Source organism: Petromyzon marinus, chromosome 2 (assembly GCF_048934315.1).
Source record: "Petromyzon marinus isolate PM22_M1 ecotype Great Lakes invasive population chromosome 2, UKy_Petmar_22M1.pri1.0, whole genome shotgun sequence".
In the NCBI taxonomy this organism is placed as follows: Eukaryota; Metazoa; Chordata; class Hyperoartia; order Petromyzontiformes; family Petromyzontidae; genus Petromyzon; species Petromyzon marinus.
The window spans coordinates 22,340,030-22,363,550 of NC_133668.1; the positions used below are offsets into that span (position 1 = coordinate 22,340,030).

General features: G+C 44.2%; 1 protein-coding gene across 1 annotated transcript; it reads right to left on the reverse strand.

The window, feature by feature from the left end:
* Positions 1 to 239: 239 nt before the first annotated feature.
* On the reverse strand, positions 240 to 23,004 carry LOC116944953 (integrin beta-5-like). The gene is made up of 8 exons (XM_032958940.2): positions 22,103 to 23,004; positions 21,002 to 21,091; positions 19,931 to 20,056; positions 18,899 to 19,259; positions 15,581 to 15,728; positions 5,931 to 6,013; positions 4,754 to 4,896; positions 240 to 1,476 (listed from the first exon to the last, which is right to left on the reverse strand). The coding sequence occupies exons 1-8, from the start codon at positions 22,178 to 22,180 to the stop codon at positions 1,387 to 1,389; spliced, it is 1,119 nt and encodes a 372-aa protein (XP_032814831.2). The 5' UTR covers positions 22,181 to 23,004; the 3' UTR covers positions 240 to 1,386.
* Between the last annotated feature and the right edge of the window lie 517 nt (positions 23,005 to 23,521).

The following is a 23,521-nucleotide window of genomic DNA, read 5'->3' on the forward strand; positions in this document are numbered from 1 at the left end:
TCTTTTTCAAAGCACCCCCCCCCCCACACACACATCACCTCTCTCGCCTCTTTTTCGCCCAGCAGTATGAACGACTACCCACAGTTCATCGGTGCGTTGCGTGTGGTGGGGTAAAGGTGGGTGTACTCCCACTCACCCTCGTCCAAGACATCTGGCGAGTGTGGAAGACTAAGGTTTCCCGAGGGCTCTCTAGGGCTCCCTCTAGTAGTGCTGTGAGCAAATAAATGCTGGACTGTACCTTGAACGTTTCAAAATTGTAATTTTATTCTAATATCTCCATGAATGACACGGGTTTTTGATACGAAAAAAAGCCTTGACATCTGCTTTTTGTCGTGCCACAATTCCGATTGGACATCGTCAATGTTGTAAATGTACAGTCGGCCCAGAACTGTGTTTATGGAACATTTAAATAATTCACACTGCTAGCAGAGGACTTATCCCATTCAAATCCAGGCTCCTGGGGGTAGCATCCATGCTGAGGCTTAACCCATCAATCCATCATCAGCCTCCGTGAATGACACAACGGAGACGGATCATCTACAGGAATTCGACAAGCTTCTAGAAATAAACAGCATCAAATGGAACATTGCTCCTGTACATACTGAAGCTCCGTGAGGAGGACACGTGTACATTTCAATGTATTTTTTGACAAACGCAATGGTGCACATCTGAGCAAAACCTCTGCTGGCATGACCTCCTGACCTTTCATTTCGTCTGTGACATTGAGAGACCTATAGAGCGCTGAGGTCAGGTCATAACAAACACTGGTGCCTCAAAATCAGTGTGCGTACATCATGATGGGACAGGCAGCCTGGGGGGAAGATCATTGGTGGTGCCATCCCTGCAGAGAGGTCTTAGCCGTTAGCTGCGGGCCGCATTGCAGATTCTTGTGGCGTGTCTACCACTTTGGAGAGGTGTCACAACCCCCTTGAACTCAGCCTGCCCCACCCATAGCTGCCCCGAGGAACGTAATTTTTACGGGTTTAGTGTTGAATCGTTTTTAAACATACACGTTGTTAGAAGGGTATATAAATAAGCAACATGCACTTATTCTACATGTCTGTTTCTAGATCCGTCCTGCTTTTTTATTGTAAAAAAGTTTACTATTTCAATAACTGCTAGTTGGCTTTAGATAGCTCTGTCACACATGAATTATATTTTAAATTGAATTACACAATATATTTAAAACTTACCTTTACTACTTCTATTTAAACATTTGTATCAATGGAATTCTCAAAACATTATGTGGAAAGTATAACAGCACTGGCATGGCTAATCGCAGCCCTACTTATACAAAAACAAGTTAAATTAATGCAAAAACAACGGTACAGCTTTTTGAAAAACGAAGCATCAACCGGTAAACATACAAACAGTAATCTCCCTCACCTAAATCCCAGGGGTCATCTGCATTTCCGAAAGAAGGAAGGTTCTGTTTCTGAATGTGCTTGAGGTGTCTGTGCTGCTTCGTGGCGGCACCTGCAATACACATGCATTATGGCGAGATCACACCCACACACACGACACCTATACTCATCACTCATCCTTAGAGGCCGTGGGTGTCGTGTGTGGAGCCTATCGATGTTCACAGCACTCCTTGGATATATCTTCTCGTGCCTTTTTCTCTGCCAACACCAACTGGTGTGAGCATGACTTATAAAACAAACAGTGGGCATACCCTACCTACAGTGCATGCGGCCACAGTGCTGTGTGTGTGTGTTCAGTTTGTTGTCCTTTCCCCGCGCGGTTGGCTATGTAAGGTGCGAAAGAAGTTCTACGTACATGCATATGTTGCCTGCAAACCTTGTGAGCTAGTGAGTGTGTGATGTTGATCAAGATGTCAGTAGCTTTCGTCCTTGCACTGCACACACCGGGTTAGTGTTCATTTCCCCTCTGTGCATGTACAGGGCTGAATATTGCTGCATGCGACCACTCTGCCTGGTACTTCTGCACCATGTAATCTGGGTGAAGATGTGGGATTTGTGTGAATGTTTTCCCGTGGTCGCAGTATACCATTCTCCACTGGTGCACAGTCAAGACTGAGTTTGGGGAAAGAGACATCTATCCCTCAACACCGGTTACACAGGCGCACAGCAATGCTGACAACGTCACACAGGCCATTTGACCAAACATTGCAAGCCAAGTGTGACCACCGGTAATTGAATAGAACATTTACGGTGATTAAATTTCAGTGCATACCATTTGTTCGCTTGTTCAAGCTTGTGCACAACATTTTAGAAACCAGAGTTAGCCTCGTCACCTGTGCCGTCATGTTTTCAGCCATTTATAAAGCCACAAAGTTTTAAAGGCCTGCAACATGTCCTCAGGTTATTGACTGAACTAATGCAGTGAAATTGCAGTGACAAATTGTTATTACTATTAGGTTATGGTGAGCCATAGTTGAGACAGCCTCAAGAGAGGGGGTGGGGGGGGTTCTTAACCTCTAAGCCACACAGTGACTCTAAATAGTCGGCTGACTTGGGTGGATTCAATTACAGACTCAAACCTGAATTCTATGATGGTGGCCTGATTGCTGCAGAATGTTTCCTGGTCCGTCAAGCATGTGTTAAGCATTGAACAATATGGTTATGTCTGCCTGCACCCATAGGGGTCAGGCTATTAACACGTGTATTAGAAATACACAGTGTATGTTTATGTATTAAATAATATATTTGTGAACCAACCTAAAATTATCTGTTGACAGCTTCAACATAAGACCGCATTAATTATTTTACTCAAACAAGTAAAACGATATGTCTTCCTGCTCCCTACATTCCCACCCACTCATCACCCCCACCATGTTACATTTCACAACATTCCACTCAGCAATGGCTATCACAGCCATCACCTTGTTGGGGCATATTATCACCAAAAATCACGCCTATGCACATCATAAGCATGCGACCATGGATCGCAATATCTTTGAGAGATCTCAGCTCTGAGTGGCAAGGTTAGACGTAGAGGTATTACACAAATACCCAGGTCTAAGAGCCATGGTTTGAACCCAATTGCCCAGCTCAGGTGCTTTGAGGTTGCTCAGAAGAGCAGCAAATAATTCCTAATCATGAGCTCAAAAGTAAAAATTCAAATCACATCCCCCCACTCCTACCATGAGTGATGAGACAATGATTTGTGTTTCGGGAACGATGTTTAATTAAAGGATACATTATTTTTGTCTAGTTTTACCACCTCATTTGTATTTCTTATAATTTATCTACATTTTTACTATTATGGTTATTCCATGAGCTTGAATGTAATAATAGCTTATGATAATTATGAAACGATTCCCATTCACACCATTCGATGCACGTATTGAGCATAACAATCATAATAATAGGGGTTTTCCCCTTTTTTCTGGAAACAAAACTGAAACCTTTTTACAAGGATTCATGTCTGCATTAACCACAATACCTGCAGTCAAAATGCAAAAAAAACATACTATGATAATATATCCATTGTCCTTGAAACTGATTGGTCCACACCAAGGGACGGCTTTCTTTTGAGCCTCGACCCAATTGGTGCTCGACCACATGACGCCACAAGGCGTACAGCTCAAAGACAATTCACTATCAAAGTAATGAGGGCTCGGGGTGAGCATCTACATCATTAGACCTCATTTGCCAGTACCAAAATGTAATAATAGGGGTTTTACCCTTTTTTCTGGCAACAAAACTGAAACCCTTTTACAAGGATTCATGTCTGCATTAACCACAATACCTGCAGTCAAAATGCAAACAAAAAACATACTATGATAATAAAGCCGTCCCTTGGTGTGGACCAATCAGTTTCACGGACAATGCATATATTATCAGAGTATGTTTTTTGTTTGCATTTTGACTGCAGGTATTGTGATTAATGTAGACATTAATCCTTGTAAAAAGGTTTCAGTTTTGTTGCCAGAAAAAAGGGGAAAACCCCTATTATTACATTTTTGTACTGGCAAAGGAGGTCTAATGATGTAGATGATCACCCCGAGCCCTCATTACTTTGATAGTGCATTGTCTCAGTGTTACTAATATTATGAATTTCTTGAAGTATGACTTGGATTTTTGCCACTTCTATATCCAGCCAACTCAGCCCATCACACCGTAGCGATATATTTTACAACTTCAAACAATAGTTTTAATATATTTTTGATGATCATATAATGAGATTGGGAAATTTTCACTTGTGATCTCTCGCAATCCATGTCCTCTTGAATATGACATCAGAAAACTACAACAGTTGTTTCAATTACCTCCTTTTCTCACCGAGTGGTGTACCATATCACATGCTGCTGGGGAGTTTTTCACTGTCTGGGAATTAAGCTTTAAAATGTATAGTTCCCAGAGCTGGAATAAACCGCATTGAGTGAAAAATCTAAATGTAACATGATAGGTAATTTTATACAGTCAGGGTGACTGGGTTGAGGACAACTTGCTACACTTAATAATGGCTGTGTGCCTGGGTTCGAACCCAGGATGATAGCTGTGGTGACTAGGTGCTCTGATGGGGCATTAGGCCTGGGAAGCCTGTTGGCCAGCTTTCCCTACGATAAATACTGTACGAGTTTCACTATTTTTTTAAATTAAGGCTGCCCTATGGAGAGACTGTCTTCTGCCAAATCAATGTGAACATTTAACCTGAGCTCAGGACAGCCAAAATGGATAATCCCCTCCCAACAATAACCGTACGGAGACACTGGCTGACATCGTTCAAGATGTTCCACACTGCCTTCACACTCCTCAATGCCGACGTAAGAGAGGGCCCGCCTCACCGGCTGTCTCGTCCACGGTGTCCTCCTGCAGTCCACAATCGTGACCACCGTTTTCCAGACGAAGAAGGGAAGCAACCCCAGAGCCACGACACCAGCGCACACAGCCGTGAACGTGCGCAACCAGGGCATGGGCCATGGACATCCTGCAGGAGGGTGGTGCCATCGGGACACGTTTACCATGAGCGGTGTGTGCCATCTTCCACTGTCATCGTTCACATATGTGCATTCATATTTCATTCATTAAAAAAAAATGTCATGGGATAAGACATTACTGTTCAGCATTGAGAGATAGCTATTTACTTTGGCAATACTTTGTAGGTGTAGCATCAGAGCTGTGGCCTGCTGTATTTCTGATTTACTCTTGGGCAGGGATTGTTATAGCATGGTGTGCTGTGCCTGTGGCAGAGAGAGAGAGAGCGAGAGACGGAGGGAGGGAGGGAGAGAAAATGAATTAAATGAAAGAACTGCCTTTAAAAAAAATTCAAAGGCAGAGAGCGAATTATCGTTTCCCTTCTATTTTATTCCAAGTTTGTCTATTTTCCAGCATTTGTGGTGGTACATTGCCACGTCATGAAATGTAAATCACCTTCCCACTCACTATTATGTGGTGAAACGTTGCTGCCAAAAAAATTGTAAGATAGATATTGACTTGTGTACCAGGATGTGGGTGGATGGCATTATCTACACTGATATGCAGAAGCAGAAAATCAGGGAATGCCTGTGAGCCACCCTCTAAACCCGATCGGGGATGAGATCCGTGGAAGAAGGCAGCAAAAGAGAAAGTGTCACATGTGCTTTCCTATGGGGCATATAATCGCATGAATAATTGAATCGGATAGTTGTCTTTGATAATTACCTTATAATGTTAAATACAATAAAACGAACGCTTAAATGCAATGTTACATGTCATGTATTAAATATATATTATGAGGGGGGTATTTAATTTCCTGTAATCTCCCCAGTGCTGATGTTACTTCCTGCCCCAGATGCATATTTAAGGCTGAGTTGATCTAGGGGAGGCCCAGGACAAATCCAGTCACCAATTGTCACTAATAATGTCCATAGCCAGGAATCGAACCCAGAGCGTGGGTTTGCAGCGCAGTGCACACACGACTGAATAATTACGCCTCACCACACACAAACACACAAATATACACAATCAAGAATTCCTATTCACCAGATAGATGGTCCAAGAAAGTGATTTTCACACTCCGTGCACATAGCATCTCACGCTTCTCCAGCCAGCATTCCACACAGTCCCTGTAGGCACAAAAACAGCAACTAGAAGCTGCTATGGAAGGTTGGTTTCATCCTAACACTCGACATTTATCACACAAATGTAGCGTTACAACGCCATATACTGTAGTTGTGGACAAATGGCTGGAAACACATAATTGCAGAATTTTGTATGATTCATAACAGTGTAGAACCCAGTGGTTAAGCTTTAATTAATAAAGCAAAATAACAAGACAATGGTGAACATCGTGGAACAGATGCATCAATACATTGAAGCCAAGGAAGATGCTGCTTAATGATCCAGAAAAGTAAGAAATATCAAAGAGTGGAACAACTCTGCACCCCACGAACAGACTGTCTCATTCCAAGCTTGAGCGCTGGTGATGAGCCTAGCCTATCATCATTAGTATGTGTTGTGGCCCAATAAGGCTATCACGAAGCCTGCAAAGGCATTTTCCATTTCAAGCCACAAAACAGTTTCTGTGCAGCCTGGGTCCACAGATGATCATAAAATGAACTTTATTTTCAATGCAATGGAGAAAATGTTCAAGATTAGCAACACTGTGAGCCAGCCATTCATGGAATTTAATTTGCATGTTTTCTTAACAGGGAACAGTTGTTGATTTCCCACAGGCATTTTGTAAGGCTTGCTCTGAATTATCAAAGATGTGGACAGCTGAGGACAATAAAACCCTGTGCCATGATCACTCAAAAAGGTTGTCTTGGCGATGGAGACAATGACTTCTGACCTTCACCTTGACATTATTTGCAGGAGGACTACGTGTTGTGATAGTCTACGCCCTTCAATAGAATATTGATAAATCAGTCTCCTTACTCAAGTGAAAAATGTACGGTGCTAAATCAGCCGTTAGAAATGCCAAATTCCCGTGTCAAGTACACGCGGTGCTCATTTCGCATGTCTGCACAAAGTCACCCAGGTGGCTAAACATTACTGTGAGTATACAAAAGAGGACTTAGGCATTCACTGAGAAATAATACATCTGAATGGTTTAATAAAGCAAACCAATTACTGTATGCATGTATATATGCTGCGTTTCTATTGCGCCGTACATAGCCAACCGTGCTCATCGGAAGTGTGCAACTAATAAGATGCGTGACTACTGTGCATATACTATACGTTAACAACAAAAAAAAACAAATAAACTAATGGACTCATGCCCAAGACATGGATAGAGCAATCTACCCATGAATGGGAAAACGGGGTGGAGGAGGAGGAGGAGGCGGCGGTCAGGGGCTCCGGTAACAATCCCACGGCTCGGCCAGGCAAACGGAACTCACGACGGCTCTGATGTCTCATCCAAGCCGCTGGCTCCGAGCGGCCGAGGAGGGCCAATGTGGGGGGTCGAGTGTAAATCGATCGCCCCCAGCACACCCCCCCCGAGCGCGGTGGCACCGCGTCAAGCCGCGTGCCACCGGCCGTCACCGATGCGACGCTGCTCTGCGGGAAACAGCCGCCTCTGTGTGTGCTTGCGCAAGCTCCGCTGAGCACTTTGTACCTCGACAAATTGATAGCAAAAAATAACCCCCCCCCCCCCGCTGCCGCCGCCGCCGCCCCCCAGAGAAGAATGACTTTCGCAATGCGAGTAGGCTGCAAGGAAATCCCTTTTGGATGTGTGTGTATGCGGTTTGGCTGGCCTAGTGCAGCAGCACTGCCACGGCCTCAATAAGGCAATGCGAGTAAAGTTGATGGTGAAATATGTTGAATTGGAGTGTCTGCATGACGAAGTGTTATCTTCGTGTGAATGTGTGAAACTTATGGTACACTTAGACACATGCAGGGCACGTCGTTGGCAGCTTAGAGTGAATGCATGGAGGGAAAAAAAAATCTATTCGGTTTCAACCTCTCCAGTAATACTTTTCAGCGGGGTACGGGGACGATGGAATGTTAATTTTTTTGTGCCATAAACAGAAACCCTCGACGGGACAACATGTCTACAAAACCGAGACATTCACGTGAAAAGCACACGGTATTTCACGCATGTACAGTGAGGGAAAAAAGTATTTGATCCCCTGCTGATTTTGTACGTTTGCCCACTGACAAAAAAATGATCAGTCTATAATTTTAATGGTAGGTTTATTTGAACAGTGAGAGACAGAATAACAACAACAAAATTGAGAAAAACGCATGTCAAAAATGTTATTAATTTACATTATGAGACCTCCTTTGCCAGTAACAAGATATAGTAATAGGTTTTACCCTTTTAACTGGCACAAAAAAAACTGACACCTTTATTCAAGGCATCATGTTTGCAATAACCACAACACAAGCAGTCAAAATGCAAACAAAAGAGACAACTCTGATAATAATATGCACTGTCCTTGAATTTGATTGGTCCACACCCGAGACAGCTCACCCCGAGCCCTCAACACTCTGATAGGGCGCTGTTTTTGAGTTGTACGCCTTTTGGCGTCTGCTGGTCTAACACCAGTGGAGACTAGGCTCTAAGAAAAGCTGTCTCGGGTGTGGACCAATCAAATTCAAGGACAGTGCATATTATTATCAGAGTTGTCTCTTTTGTTTGCATTTTGACTGCTTGTGTTGTGGTTATTGCAAACATGATGCCTTGAATAAAGGTGTCAGTTTTTGTGCCAGTTAAAAGGGTAAAACCTATTACTATGTTATGAATTGATTTGCATTTTAATGAGGGAAATAAGTATTTGACCCCTCTGCAAAACATGACTTGTTGGCAATCACAGACGTTTTTTGTAGTTGGCCACCAGGTTTGAACACATCTCAGGAGAGATTTTGTCCCACTCCTCTTTGCAGATCTTCTCCAAGTCATTAAGGTTTCGAGGCTGACGTTTGGGAACTCGAACCTTCAGCTCCCTCCACAGATTTTCTATGGGATTAAGGTCTGGAGACTGGCTAGGCCACTCCAGGACCTTAATGTGCTTCTTCTTGAGCCACTCCTATGTTGCCTTGGCCGTGTGTTTTGGGTCATTGTCATGCTGGAATACCCATCCACGACCCATTTTCAATGCCCTGGCTGAGGGAAGGAGGTTCTCACCCAAGATTTGACGGTACATGGCCCCGTCCATCGTCCCTTTGATGCGGTGAAGTTGTCCTGTCCCCTTAGCTGAAAAACACCCCCAAAGCATAATGTTTCCACCTCCATGTTTGACGGTGTGGATGGTTTTCTTGGGTTCATAGGCAGCATTCCTCCTCCTCCAAACACGGCGAGTTGAGTTGATGCCAAAGAGCTCCATTTTGGTCTCATCTGACCTCAACACTTTCACCCAGTTGTCCTCTGAATCATTCAGATGTTCATTGTCAAACTTCAGACGGGCATGTATATGTGCTTTCTTGAGCAGGGGGACCTTGCAAGCGCTGCAGGATTTCAGTCCTTCACGGTGTAGCGTGTTACCAATTGTTTTCTTGGTGACTATGGTCCCAGCTGCCTTGAGATCATTGACAAGATCCTCCCGTGTAGTTCTGGGCTGATTCCTCACCGTTCTCATGATCATTGCAACTCCACGAGGTGAGATCTGGCATGGAGCCCCAGGCCGAGGGAGATTGACAGTTATTTTGTGTTTCTTCCATTTCCGAATAATCGCACCAACTGTTGTCACCTTCTCACCAAGCTGCTTGGCAATGGTCTTGTAGCCCATTCCAGGCTTGTATAGGTCTACAATCTTGTCCCTGGTATCCTTGGATAGCTTTTTGGTCTTGGTCATGGTGGAGAGTTTGGAATCTGATTGATTGATTGATTGCTTCTGTGGACAGGTGTCTTTTATACAGGTAACAAGCTGAGATTAGGAGCACTCCCTTTAAGAGTGTGCTCCTAATCTCAGCTCGTTACCTGTATAAAATACACCTGGGAGCCAAAAATCTTTCTGATTGAGAGGGGGTCAAATACTTATTTCCCTCATTAAAATGCCAATCAATTTATAACATTTTTGACATGCGTTTTTCTGGATTTTTTTGTTGTTATTCTGTCTCTCACTGTTCAAATAAACCTACCATTAAAATTATAGACTGATCATTTCTTTGTCAGTGAGCAAATGTACAAAATCAGCAGGGGATCAAATACTTTTTCCCTCACTGTAGATGCTGCTCTTGGTGGACTTTGGTGGGGTTGAGTGAACTCACACTGCATGGCCACAGTGGGGCTTGCTTGTGATAAAAGTAATGTTGACAATCTGTTTGCGTTGATTGGAAACAGTTTCCTGCTGCTGGATGTTGGTGAAAATGGAATTGAATCTACGGCCATTTAGACTAAGTGATTTAGATGACTGGACAATGCATGCAATGGTGCGGGACACTGGAGCTTGGAGAAGAGTAGCGGTAAGAATAGTTGATTTGTGAGAACAGCTGCTAAAACAAAATAACGGTTCTACAATCGACTATTAGTGTTGTCCGTATGTTAATGCGATTATTCTCATACAGCACGTGTCTGCACCAAAGTCAACTGGGTGGAGCGGTTAAAGCGTACATGACTTTACAATTTGAAGGTTGGGAGGTCAAATCCTGGTCAAGGATAGTTCTACTCTCGGGGTCTTTCGGTAAAGTCACGTAGATAGAAAAATAACAAAAAATTCACGCCTGCTGTATTTTTTTCACCTGAAGACGATTGCTTGTGTTGCGATCGAAACGTCGTGATTTATTTTATTTTATCATTTTTCTTCTATCTACGTGACTCCACCGAAAGACCCAAAGAGTATGAATTCCTGCAGTCGCGAAAGCTTTAAGTTAAGGATAATTATCATCGCCAATTATCCCTCCTATGTGCATAAAACGAGTAGCACTTTATTTTACGAAGTTAACACTCGTTATTCTATGGAAATATTGGCCTCCACAATTGAAATGTGGCTCAGCCACCAACAAAGCCGGCACTGTGACTATAATGGATATGTAAGTATGCTGAACTTCTTTTCGCACCGTGCTAATTAGAGGCGTAGGAATTAATTAATGTATATAATTCTTTCCAGATTTGAAGTTTTCGTGACTGCAGGGATCCATACTGTTTGGTTCTTTCGGTAAAGTCACGTGGGTATAAAACATAAAATTAAAATTAAATCACGACGTTTCGATCGCAACACAAGCGACCGTCATCAGGTGGAACCGATTTAATTTTTATTTTATGTTTTATACCTACGTGACATTACCGAAAGAACCAAAGAGTATATAATTCTACACCAATAATAATGCATAATTCAAATGATCAGGCTTCAACAAATGTCCTTTTCCATTTCGTAACCTGAATTGGATGGCACCCATTCAAGTAAACTTTGCCAAAATCTGGCCCCAACCGCAAAGCATGTGAACACAGACAATGTGAAGTAGGCTCGAATGTAATTCATCATCTTTATTGCTCCTGGAGGAATCCTCTGAGCTACGAAGCTCTATTTCACGGGTGTCCAGCAGTTTTACAGATGTCCAATTTAAAGCTCTGTCAAGTCGTCCATTCACAATGTGTGCAGGATATGGGAAGTTGGTGAGACCGCGGGGCCGGTGACGGCGGCCGTGTCGAGGTGGTATGTGTGCAGGGGGCATGGGTCGGTGGGTGGAGAGTGAATGTGGGGGGAGGGGCTTATGTTGATTTTTCTGCTACATGTGTGAATTATTCAAGGGGCCAAAGCGTGTGTTTTTCCCATTTTAATCATCACACGATGCGCACAAACTCTTTACTTTTCGACCAATGCAGTGAAAGAAGTACGTCTGAACTGCGAGTAATTTAACTAACAATTACCATCTTTCTTGACCACGTATGCGTGTATGTTGAACTTCTTTCGCACCGTACGTAGCCAACCGTGCTAATCGGAGTTGCGGAGGGGGAAAAAGACAACAAACTAAACACACAAACAGCAGATGCAAAGATCTGCTTCGTTGTTGGACTGTGGCTTCGGTTACTTAATTGCTCGTTACATTGCCCGGCAATTTTCCAATTCGGGATACGACACACGACGGCATGATTTGTGGACACGCATCACCAATATGCAAACAATGTTATGGACACGTGCACACGCGTTTGCATCTGCACGCATACGCTCTCGTCGACACGTCCAATGCATATTTAATGACACTGCCCAGAATCTGATTCTCAGAGATCCTTTTTAAATGCACTGTACAGTGCAAATGAACAATGCTTTATTTATTTAATCCTTCCCCTGCCCTCTCTCCACCGAAACCTCAGCTCTAGGTGTCCTCATGTCAACCGCTCGCTTTAATGAACTGCGCGTGTACGCCTCGCTCGCTCGCTCTCTCTCTCTCTCTGCACGCCGTGGCTGCTGCTGCTGCTGCTGCATGCGTTTGATAACCCGCGATCAATCACCGTGACCACGCCAGTGGAGGAGGCGGCTGTCTTGGCTGGTGGGGGCACGCAGTGCCTCCTCCTCCTCACAACCATCATTTGCGAGAGTTTGTGGCGGCTTGTGTCGCGTTTTCAGCACTCCTCCACCTATGCTCTTTGTTTTTTATTCGGTAAAGTCACGTAGGTAAAATTAAACAAAATAAAACAATTAAATCACGACGTTTCGGAGGCAACACAAGCTTCCGTCTTCAGGTGGAAAAGGTCAACGCAGAATATCTGTTGACGCAGAATATCTGTTGAATATCTGTTGACTTTTCCACCTGAAGACGGAAGCTTGTGTTGCCTCCGAAACGTCGCGATTTAATTGAGTTATTTTGCTTTATTTTACCAACGTGACTTTACCGAATAAAACCAAAGAGTATGAATCCTTGCAGTCACGAAAGCTTCAAATCTAGAATGAATAACTCCTCCACCTATTCACTTCCTAGAGCATCGGCACGCGCGCGCGCGCGGGCCTTAATTGATTGGAGCCACTCACCGTGCTCTCGACGGAGAAGGAATAGCAGCCACAGCTCGAGAGGAGGAAACGGTGCACAGCGTGCCACAATATCATTGCATCCTTGTTATTTTGCTGTCCGTGCTATTTTCCCAAAGAGCAATTGTATTGGAACAAGGAATGCCCCCCACCCCCCCCCCCCACCGGGGTCTTGTACAAGTTGGGAACGACGCTTTGATGTTCATTGTTGGTTGTTAGTGATGAAGTTGGGTTGACTGCACCCAGCTCAGGGAGTGTAAACCTGTGTGTGAGGGTACGTGAGACAGAGGAAAACGTATTGTCCTCTCGCAGAACCACATGTGGCAACCTCACTTAAGGTAGAGAAGGAAGCGTATTGATAAAAAAAACAGAGGGAAATCCAGCTATGTCCGGTTCTGGAGCTTTCACTGCCACATTTGTCACTTCGCTGTCAATCGGGCGACTTATTTTGATGGAATGGAGCTTCTTTGAGTGTTAAATGCCAGCAGCAAGCATACATGGGGAAAAATATAATTCCAAAAGCCACCCCTCGGCTCTGAAACTAATAAAAACCCAAGCTTTCCCGCAAGCGCATGCACTGCAGTGACCAACAATGCAACCTAAATGATGGACGATAGTCTCGTCACCGAGAAACCTTTCAACGGAGGCCTAGATATGTCTGTGTTCTGAGGCCATCTAAAGTCAAGCGATATTGTCTTGAGTGATGGCCACTTATGTGCCGTTATCACAAGTCAAAACACAAAGCTGGCGGCATGCAATCTTTCCACTACAGAATGGGCATGGTGGCGCATTCCTGTAATCCAGAAATTTCGGTACGTGCACGAGATGCCCATCTACAGGGCCAATGACGTGTCTGTAGGAGGCAGTATAGTAAGTAGGTTGCTGACTTCTCAGTTTGGTGTTTGAGTAATGTTTCCTTGTATGCATGACCTTTTTATTTTCTGGACCCTCTGGATTTTCTCCAAAATGTACAAAACGGAATCGGTCCAGTATCCAGAGCTGGACCCTCCTGTAAAATGGCTCTTGAGACTCAGTGAAGCTTTCTTCAGTAAATATGAATATATTCTCATTCTAAACCATGCTGAGTGATTCACAGTGGAAAACGTCAATATCACGTCTAATAGGACACGTGCTATCATTCACATACCAGGACACTCACTGCCATTCTTGGTCTGTAGGCACTGTTCCTACTAAAAATGCTAACAATTATAATAGCTGCAAGCAATGCGTAATTGTGTTGTCATGACACCAATCACCATATATGGTTGCTATTTATTATTTACGCTTTGTTCAAGACGACTAAGAGCAGTATTTGGATGAATAATGCACAAATTGACTCTCGAAGCCATCAATATTTCGTCCAACGCTCGAGTCTAGGGTCACGAGACCAGGTAATTTCATAAGTTCCCTTTCAGAGGAGGGATTACCCATGACCAGGGGTTAAATTGGCCATGGAACGAGCTCGTGACTAATTCATGATTAGAAAGGCGATTTAAGACAAGCACAATGTCAAGGTAGCTGTCTACCATTGCATTTTCAGTAGTGCACTGCCTTCAAGCCAAAACACACTTAAGTGGAATTACTATTTAAGAGATATATATATTTCAACTTGTACATTGCCTGGTGTCAAAATTGCTTTGATAGTTAAGAATAATTAAAATAGCATGTAATTGCTTTTGAGAGGCGTCCTACTTGGACACAGTACGAAAGACGTTCAACATACATACATATCATTAACTAAAGCGTTTAGTGACTTTCACAATTCATAGTGTGGAAATGTGATTCCATTCTTCGAATGAAATAGGAGTGTGAATAGGATCATTGGAATGGAGGAATAATTGTGGGGAACATAGACAGAGTCTCTCGTGGAGTTCAGGCAAGACGGGAGGGACCGTAGGCTGAGCTGGCCTTGTGGAATTGCCATTGAAATAACTGTCAACATTTTTATTTGACCAGGCATGGCCCACTGAGGTATATAGTTCGTTTTCAGAAGCAACCTGGCCACAAATGATAGCTCAATGGAGTGGCTTATTGTGTGGACACGTATAGTAGCCATATACTCTAAACGCATGTTTCTAAATGCGGAGGGAAAAATCGGAGGACCCGGAGACAAATCAACGCAACAACGGGGAAAACACGCAAACTCCAAATATACATGTGTCAGGGTCTGGATCAAACCCACAACCTCCTGCATACCAGGCGAGGTAGTTAACAACTTTCCACAGCGGTGCCCTTGTGTGGCCGACGCCTCATGAAAAAACCTGGCCTGATTCCTCCTTGATCCGGTGTGGCCTTCAGGGAAGACGGAATTGAACCCAATATACCAGCGAAATGGTATCGACCAGAATCGCCCAAGCATTTACCCAGGACAGCTACGTGTGTATATATTATTGGCTAAACACCTTGCTACTCCATGCATCCCAGCCCCCATGAGCATGCATAAGCAGTGTGCCCATATTGGCCTCCACTCAGTTGTTCAGGGAGGAATTTTGACAAATTCCGTGCACGAGGTATCGGCAATGCATTTGACTGGTGCTCGTGACCACCTGTAATAAATTCACCGTAAGCTATATTTGCAACGAAATTGCGAAAGAAAAGAATTCCATGACACTAGCCTTCCATGGCAAGAATCCCATTCAAATGTAAATTCGCCCATACAAAAATGTTGCCTCCTCCAGGAATCGTCCACGGTGATATAATTGAAATGGAACACAATTTCCTCCAGGAATTACCCGGCTCCACTTGGCAAAATGACGTCGAGTAACGAGACCATGCATGTGGCACCTGCGAGCATCAGTGCGGGATGGACGGAGTGGAATGGCATCCGAAGAGCTGCTTGATCTGCCACGAGCAGGGCTCCAGGCTCTCTGACAAGCACCCCCAATGCAGCCCTTGTGGCACTGGCACGTCCCGATGTGGCACACTCCCCGGCCTACACACCACCCGCAAGTCAGGCCAGCATGCATCTGCAATCGAGCGAATGTGCCTGTAGGCGGCAATACAGCAAGGAACTTTCTAACTTTCATTTGCGAAGTTTGAGTGCTATCCCACATATGCATAGGACGTATGCAGGAAGTAATAGTTGCCACCACACGTGAAACTACTATTTAAGTGACTGGCCACACATTCATAGCAGAACCCTCTTAAAATTAAAGGTTTGAGCCTCAGAAAAGCTTTCAAAGATAAATACACATATCTGCATTTACTAAAATATATATTTTTAAATAGCACACTCGTATTTTTATTCAAATACAGTCATATTAATAATCATAATCATTTACAGCCCTTGGTCTACCCACTGCTGGATGAAGACCTCCCCATGCCATTCAGTCATGGGGGTCGCTTGGCCTTGTTTCACCAGGCTGGTCAGTGCAGATTGGTGAAGGAGAGGCCAATGTCTGGTTCAGACACCACTCGCCACTAATGTGAGTCATGCAGTACCAGCTGAGTGTCCAAACTACGGCGCCATCGCTCAACACCTGAAAATGCCTAAAATACAGGGTGCTTACATTTTTGTTTTTTTTCAACACTTCTGAGAATTTGCAACAACACCACAAGAAATGTGCTGGCTCCGGGTTCTGGAGACCACTTGGAGCAGGTTCCAGGCCACGTGTTGACAACGATGGCGAACAAGTGGAGACTCTTTGACTTTTTGAAGCTATTAACGTTACATTTGTTATCATGTTACAGTGTGTTATCCCATTTAAGTGTTAATATTTTTTTTGAAACACCCTGTATTATACGACTATTATATTCTGTTATATGGCAATGTAAGAATGGAATTGGCCAGGTTGCGTTATTTGTGATGGTATCAATAAGTCGCATATTCAAGTTGTATCACAGATATTCTCTTAAATAGCAAAGAAAAGTATGAATAATAAAATTGGTCGTTAAAACGTACGTATGAAATTGTATAACAGTGAACAGCTATTCTTTGGGTCAATTGGTAAAGCCACGTGGATAGGTTCAAAGAAAATAACAAACTACGATGTCTCGGACCATGTTCGTGAACATAAGGCAGATTGGAAACACGGTAGGACCAATATCTCGGCCATGGCTGATCATTGTTTTAATGCGGTGGGCTCACACGAAATTGATTTCTCTAAGACGATGGTACTTTGCAAGCCCACTGTCTATCAACAAAGATTCGTTCATGAAGCCATCCATATTTATAGACACAGACACAATTTCCACCGAGAAGATGGGTACAAACTGAGCAATCATTGGAAGGACGTTATCAACCAGTTTAAATCATAACTGGCTATGATGTTGCCATCCTACCACCTTCCGATGTTAGTTGTGCTTCACGCCCATTTCACAGGATTCACACCAACACAGCCACTTCGCGCACCGACTACTCCTCGGTTGTGGTTCTGCGATGTTCTATTAACATGCTAATCTCTCAGTAACATGCTAATCTCTCATTAACATGCTAATTTTCACCTGGAAGCCTTTTGATTGGTGGAAAACCAACCACTGTCGGGTTGGCTGCCCACCACTTGCATTAACAATGGCTGCTGATATTTGGGCTACGCCCATTTCAAACCCTTATAAACAGTTTGCCTTGAAGACGACCGCTTGTGTTGCGATCGAAACGTCGTCGTTTTTTGTTATTTTCTTTGAACCTATCAACGTAACTTTACCGAAAGACCCAAAGAATATGAATTCCTGCAGTCACGAAAGCTTTAAGTCAACAGAGAACAGCTACTCTGAACGGACAACTGATATTCTGTAGCAATCCCTGTCTTTAACCTGCATTGATCCAATTGTCAAGCTCTACCTGGAAGCATTATCCCATCACACACAGTATAATGCAGTACAGGGAAACCTGGGCATTTTGGGTTAAAATTACATCAATGTATCCAAGGCAAGCACATAACATGCCCCACAAATGATTGGACCATGCCAATGCACATAATCATAAGAGCCAATAAAACTGCACTGCATGGTTAGAAATTTGAAAACTGTATCCCAAAATAAAATATTCAAAATTTGGCATTCATGACCATTTACTTGAAGGTGGAAAATGTTCAGTACAGCCTGTACTGAACATTTTCCACCTAATGCCTCTACTGTACAGGCATTAGGTAAATTGCTTTGTTAAGGGTTGTTGTGTGGGCAAAGTCCAATTGATTTGTGCAACCTTGATTGGATTATAAGTTGCTTTTGGCGATTGTAGATTTTGATTGGGGTGTATTTTCCATTTAAACTGGTGCACTGAGATGTTTCACAAATTTATAGTCGGAGAGATGTCACTATGTGCTTTTGGAATCACCTGGAGAACCACGACCTGGGTATACGGGAGGTCGTGGGTTCGATCCCAAACCTGATGCCGGTATCTTTGGAGTTTGCGTGTTCTCCCCATGGTTGCGTGGATTTTTCCCTGGGTCCTCCCGTTTTTTACCTCCACATTTAGAAACATGCGTTTATAGTATTTGGCTGTTATACATTTCCAGTTAATAAGCCACTTCGTTGAGCTATCATTTGTGGCCAAGTCGCTTCTGAAAAAGAGCTAATTAGCTCAGTGGGCCTTACGTGGAAAAAAAAAGTTAATAGTTTAGTTCACGATCCCCACATCTCAAATGTTCCGAGGTCACATTGTTCACGCGCCTCTGGTCACTATAGCTTCATTACCGATTTCCAGGACACTATTTTTCTGTTTGTTGGAGCCTCTTGGTTCTAAATTTATCAAAGTGGTTCAGCAAAACCCCACTTTGATTTCTAGACTTAAAGAAATATAGATGATGGGATATTGATGCTATATCTACCACAACAATGTGTGGATAATGCTGCCTTAAGCTCAGTACTGTGGTCCGTATACCTAATTTAGGAATAAATACTGTGCCCTATGAATACTTCCCAAAATTGTAGGCTTAAATAGAATGGAGAAAATTATATGGGAAGTCCGCAGTGGAGTGGAAGCACCAAGTCTACCAAATGTGGAAGTCTGATCATCCTACACAAAAAAAAAACCCACAATGCTTGGCATGTGAACTATGATGCTGACAGTGACATGCAACTACTCGTGACCAACGAAAAGCCATCTCTCCCATCTTCCAGTCACGAGGGAGACAGATGATCAATGAAAGTGAAGAGACTGACCTGAACACAAGAGCCCGCTGGAAGCTGGACAATTGACATCCGCAAGTCGGTCATCCACCACGGTCCTGGGCAGCTGCTCCGTGTTCCTGTCAGGCTTCTCCGAGCCGTCCTTTGTCGTCGGGCTACAGTTTCCCCTTTCCAACTCCTGGGTGATCAATCTGGCCCCCACTTGTGCTGTCAAGGCTCCTCCTATGTTGGCGCTGTCCCTGGGTGGAGGCGTCTGATCACATGGGTCACCGCTGCACGTGATGTGCACGGACAGCAGCAGAGAGTGCAAGAACCCACGCGGCTTTACGACGAGAGTGCGGTGTGGCTGCATGCTGGGGCATCCCATGGCCTCCAGGCTGATGTTAAAACGTATCTGTGAGACATAGACAAAGATCCCCTGTATAGCCTTAACAGACTGTTGGGGCAAGCGCTGTTAGCGAGCACCTATGAAGGCCGGCATGGCACATGTGGGTGGCCATCGGCAACTCTGGTGAATGTAAATTTAAAACAAAAACTCTCTCTCGAAGTTGACAATCAATTTACACAGATTTGTATTCTTGTCATGTTTCTGCTGTTCTCCCCAGAATAAATAAAAAAAATCCAAACTGTTGCAATGCATATAAAATGAAATACAAATCTCACCTTCATGTACACTTTCAACAAAGCAGATGTATGCGGGGTTGTCATTCTCATTTGCCTATAGCGTATGGCTCACACTGGGAAGGTTGCCAGTCGAAACCCAAGTAGGGGGGGTTAACTCAGTCCATTATCCCTATGTGGGAAGACTACAATATTCATCCTGCCCCTCCATATTGAGAATGAGGATGCCAATGGAGATGTGTGTATGTTGAACTTTTTTTTAGCACCTTACGTAGCCAACCGTGCTAATCGGAGGTGCACCATTGCTCATTTGAGCACAAGTACACTTTAACATTGACTTCCTTTCTGCATACAGGTGAAGCAACAGCGTAAAACTAAGTTCCTATTAAAATGCAAGAGTGACATTTAGGTTTGGACTCACTTGTAGTGTGTAACCGCACTCACCGTGTCTTCATCGTCGTCCTCTTGGCACTGCTCTAGCCCTGCTTTGGCCTTACCCTGGCATGTTTCTGACACAGCGATGGACAGGTCCTGAAGGTCTCCTATCAGCTCCAGCTGGGATGTAAACTCCTGCATGTTCCACGCAGGGGGCAGCCGTCACGCAACCACAATCTCACAGCGAGTGCTCGCAGAGCGTTTGCGAGCACCCAACAGGGCACAACCCTCGTGAACAGGCAGTGCCCTCATCGGAGGAGAGTGCATTCCAGAGGGGGTACAGCCCCTAAAGATGGCCAGCGATCTGATGGAAGAAAGTGTCCAAATAGACCAGAGCCCTTACAATCAGCCTTTTGAGTGTTTATTGATCTCACGAAGGCTTCCCAACGACGTGTCATGGGCAGTGTGGTGGCGAATGACTATTGGGGGCCCTAATCGGTTATTATTTTTTTGGGGTGGGGGAGCCTTTTTATTTTAAAACCCCCAAGTGAGATGACAGAAGAGAGACAGAGATGCAGTGAGATGAGAGCGATGTGACAGATGTAACATGACAAAGATGTAAGTCAAGACACAATGATGGGGTTACATAAGAGAAGTGAGATGCAGAGAAGATGGGGATGAGTTATATCAATTTGCTTATTTGATGTTTATTAGCTTTTTGTGTTTATTCTGATTTGAATTTGAGCTGATATTTGGCTCACCCCTTGCAAATTAAAGACACAATGCAATAATGTGGAAGTAATCGATAGGGTTGCATATACCAGCCTTTACACTTATTCACAACTTAAACATGTGCGGATCACATATGTGGAAGCTCTGGTTCAAGAACAGATAGCAGAATCTTGTAGTGTTATATTAGAACACATTATGTTCATTGACAAACTATGAATGAATCTTCATTAACATTTGCAGCCCTGTTTAATGACATTACCCTTATTATCTATGTGGCCCCCAAACAAATTGTTATGATGGCCCTTCAGTGGGCAATCACAATCACCCAGTGGCAGTTATGAGATTTCATTGACATGACAGGTAAACCCAATTGTGGAGCTATAACCCCTTTGCAGCGCCATCACTCACCCTGTACATGTTGAGGATAAGGTTCGGTACGATATGTGACTTGGTTTCTAGAACAGCAGCCGTTGAACCAGGGATCAACTTTGAGTAGTTCTGCAATGATGAAAGGAGACAAAGGCAGAGTTATACTTGGTTCCAGCAAATGTGGAAGTGGAGTTTGAATATGGTGCCTTTGAAAAATCTAAATATACTCTTTCTACTCTGAAAAGAGGCCACTGTCAGAAGTGTGACCTCACCAGATGTTTATTTTGTTTCTGTTATAGCGGAGTTTTATTGATGATGATGATGAGGAGGAGGAGGTGTTTTCAGTTGGTTCCTGTACCCCACTGATAATTTCCCTGAGTTTTATTTAAAATTGAATCTAAACAAACTTCAGCGATCGAACAATTTTTTTTTTTAAAAAGGAAACCCAAAGTGTCAGGATTAAACAAGCAATAGGGTTGTGATCGTATTTGTTGGTGGTCGTGAATCATTAATGCAAATTCCATATTCCCTTGGTGGGGGCCAGTCCCTCCATAGGATGACCACTAAATATAAAAAAGTGACTGAAATGCTTTACGTGTTAAAAGATCGCACCATTACACGAGGAGTGTGCCCCTTTACTGATTATGTATTTGTTTGGGTTCTTGTAAATATCAATCAATAAATGAATGTTTATTTGTTACACGGAAAGTCCCATTTAGCCAGCTATCCAGTAATGTTTGCAAGGGAAATCTGTGGTGCATAAGCAAAGAATAAGAACATCATAGTGATCCATATGGAATAACGGGCAACCACAATACCTTGCTGATCTCGTCAAGGTAACCTAAACCATCACGTGGACTCTGGTCATCCACGCAGCGGCTTTTGGCTGGCCATTGAACAAAGATGGTCATTGCATCGAGCGCTTTCAGATGCGCTTCTGCAGCCATCTGGAACGCTCTTCCTTCTGATATTAGGAAGCCACTGGAGCTTTGCACTTTTAAATCTAGATTAAAATTAATTTCTTTAGAACTGCTTTGTGTTTAGTTTGTTGTCCTTCTACCGCACCTCTGATTAGCATGGTTGGCTACGTACTGTGCAAAAAAAGTTCAACATACATACGTACAACAACGGATACTCTACCTGGTAAAGTTCATATTGGGGTCTGCTGACGGCGAATATGAGCTTGATGTTGTTTTCATTGAGTGCGTCGCCGAGCATGCCCAATGAAGGGTACTCCTGCAGCCGTGAAAATTAAGATCTCAGCAGATCAGAGCAATTGTGGAAATGTGAACACGCATTAAAGCAATGAAGATACCATGGAGATCAATATTTCAAATGAGAGGCGATGTTCATTATTTATTCTCTTAAAGCATTATTAAATGCTTAAAAGATATAGTGGCATATTAATTTATATATATTTTAAAGCGTTCAAAGTTCACGTAGGCAATCTCACTTGAGAATGCGTAACTATGTTGGAGTCAATGACAAATAAAACGTCACCTGATGTCCACATGCTCGCATTCATATACATTTTTTTTGCTGAAGCATGTTTGATTCTTTGTAAACTCTCATTCATTTGTAGTGAGTACAACTGAGTCGCAGACGTTGTTCCTTTAAGAGGCAACACATTTATTTGTAACATCGAAACACAAAGGGGTAACTGCCCCTTTACCAAATACAACCTAGGGTGGTGACCACCCAGCTAACTACACTATACAGGGGAGTTACTGCTAGGAAGGGTCGGACCCTCACTCGGGTCTCCAACCACGTGGTCCCTCGTAGGACGAAGCGCTTCCAGCTTGAGATGCAGAGCTTCCAGCTTGTAGGTGTTGAGCTTCCAGCTTGAGATGCAGAGCTTCCAGCTTGTAGAATGAAGAGACCCCGGTCCCTCTCAGAGACCCTCTTTATATCCCTCTCCGGTCGGGGCTGCTCCACCCACGGCCCCGCCCGCCTCCTTGAACATTCTCATTCTCTCTCGATCCTTCTCAAGAAATCTCTCCGGACACGTGATCACCCCCGAGTCCCCCCACCTGGGGCCCCCTGTATGGACATTCCGGATCACGTGTCTACGGGGTCAACCAGAGTGCCACGGCCCGGGGCAACCCTGCCCCTGGGCTGACACTCACCCCCTCCCCCTCGGGGGAGCCCCCACCACACGCTGTGCGTGGTGCCCGCACTATCCCAGTGCTCGCCAAGCCCCGCTAGGGCTGGTGTCACACACAGCCACCCACACGGTGCTGTCCACGCTAGGGCTGGTACTACACACAGCCACCCACACGGTGCTGTCCACGCTAGGGCTGGTGCTACACACAGCCACCCACACGGTGCTGTCCACGCTAGGGCTGGTACTACACACAGCCACCCACACGGTGCTGTCCACGCTAGGGCTGGTGTTACACACAGCCACCCACACGGTGCTGTCCACGCTAGGGCTGGTGTTACACACAGCCACCCACACGGTGCTGTCCACGCTAGGGCTGGTGTTACACACAGCCACCCACACGGTGCTGTCCACGCTAGGGCTGGTGTTACACACAGCCACCCACACGGTGCTGTGCA

Coding starts and splice junctions, on each gene's coding strand:
- LOC116944953 (XM_032958940.2), bottom strand. CDS start 22,180: ATGCTCGGCGACGCACTCAATGAAAACAACATCAAGCTCATATTCGCC. Junction 19,260..19,930: donor AGGACGACGATGAAGACACG/GTGAGTGCGGTT, acceptor TATGTCTCACAG/ATACGTTTTAACATCAGCCT. Junction 4,897..5,930: donor TTTCTTGGACCATCTATCTG/GTGAATAGGAAT, acceptor ACCCTCCTGCAG/GATGTCCATGGCCCATGCCC.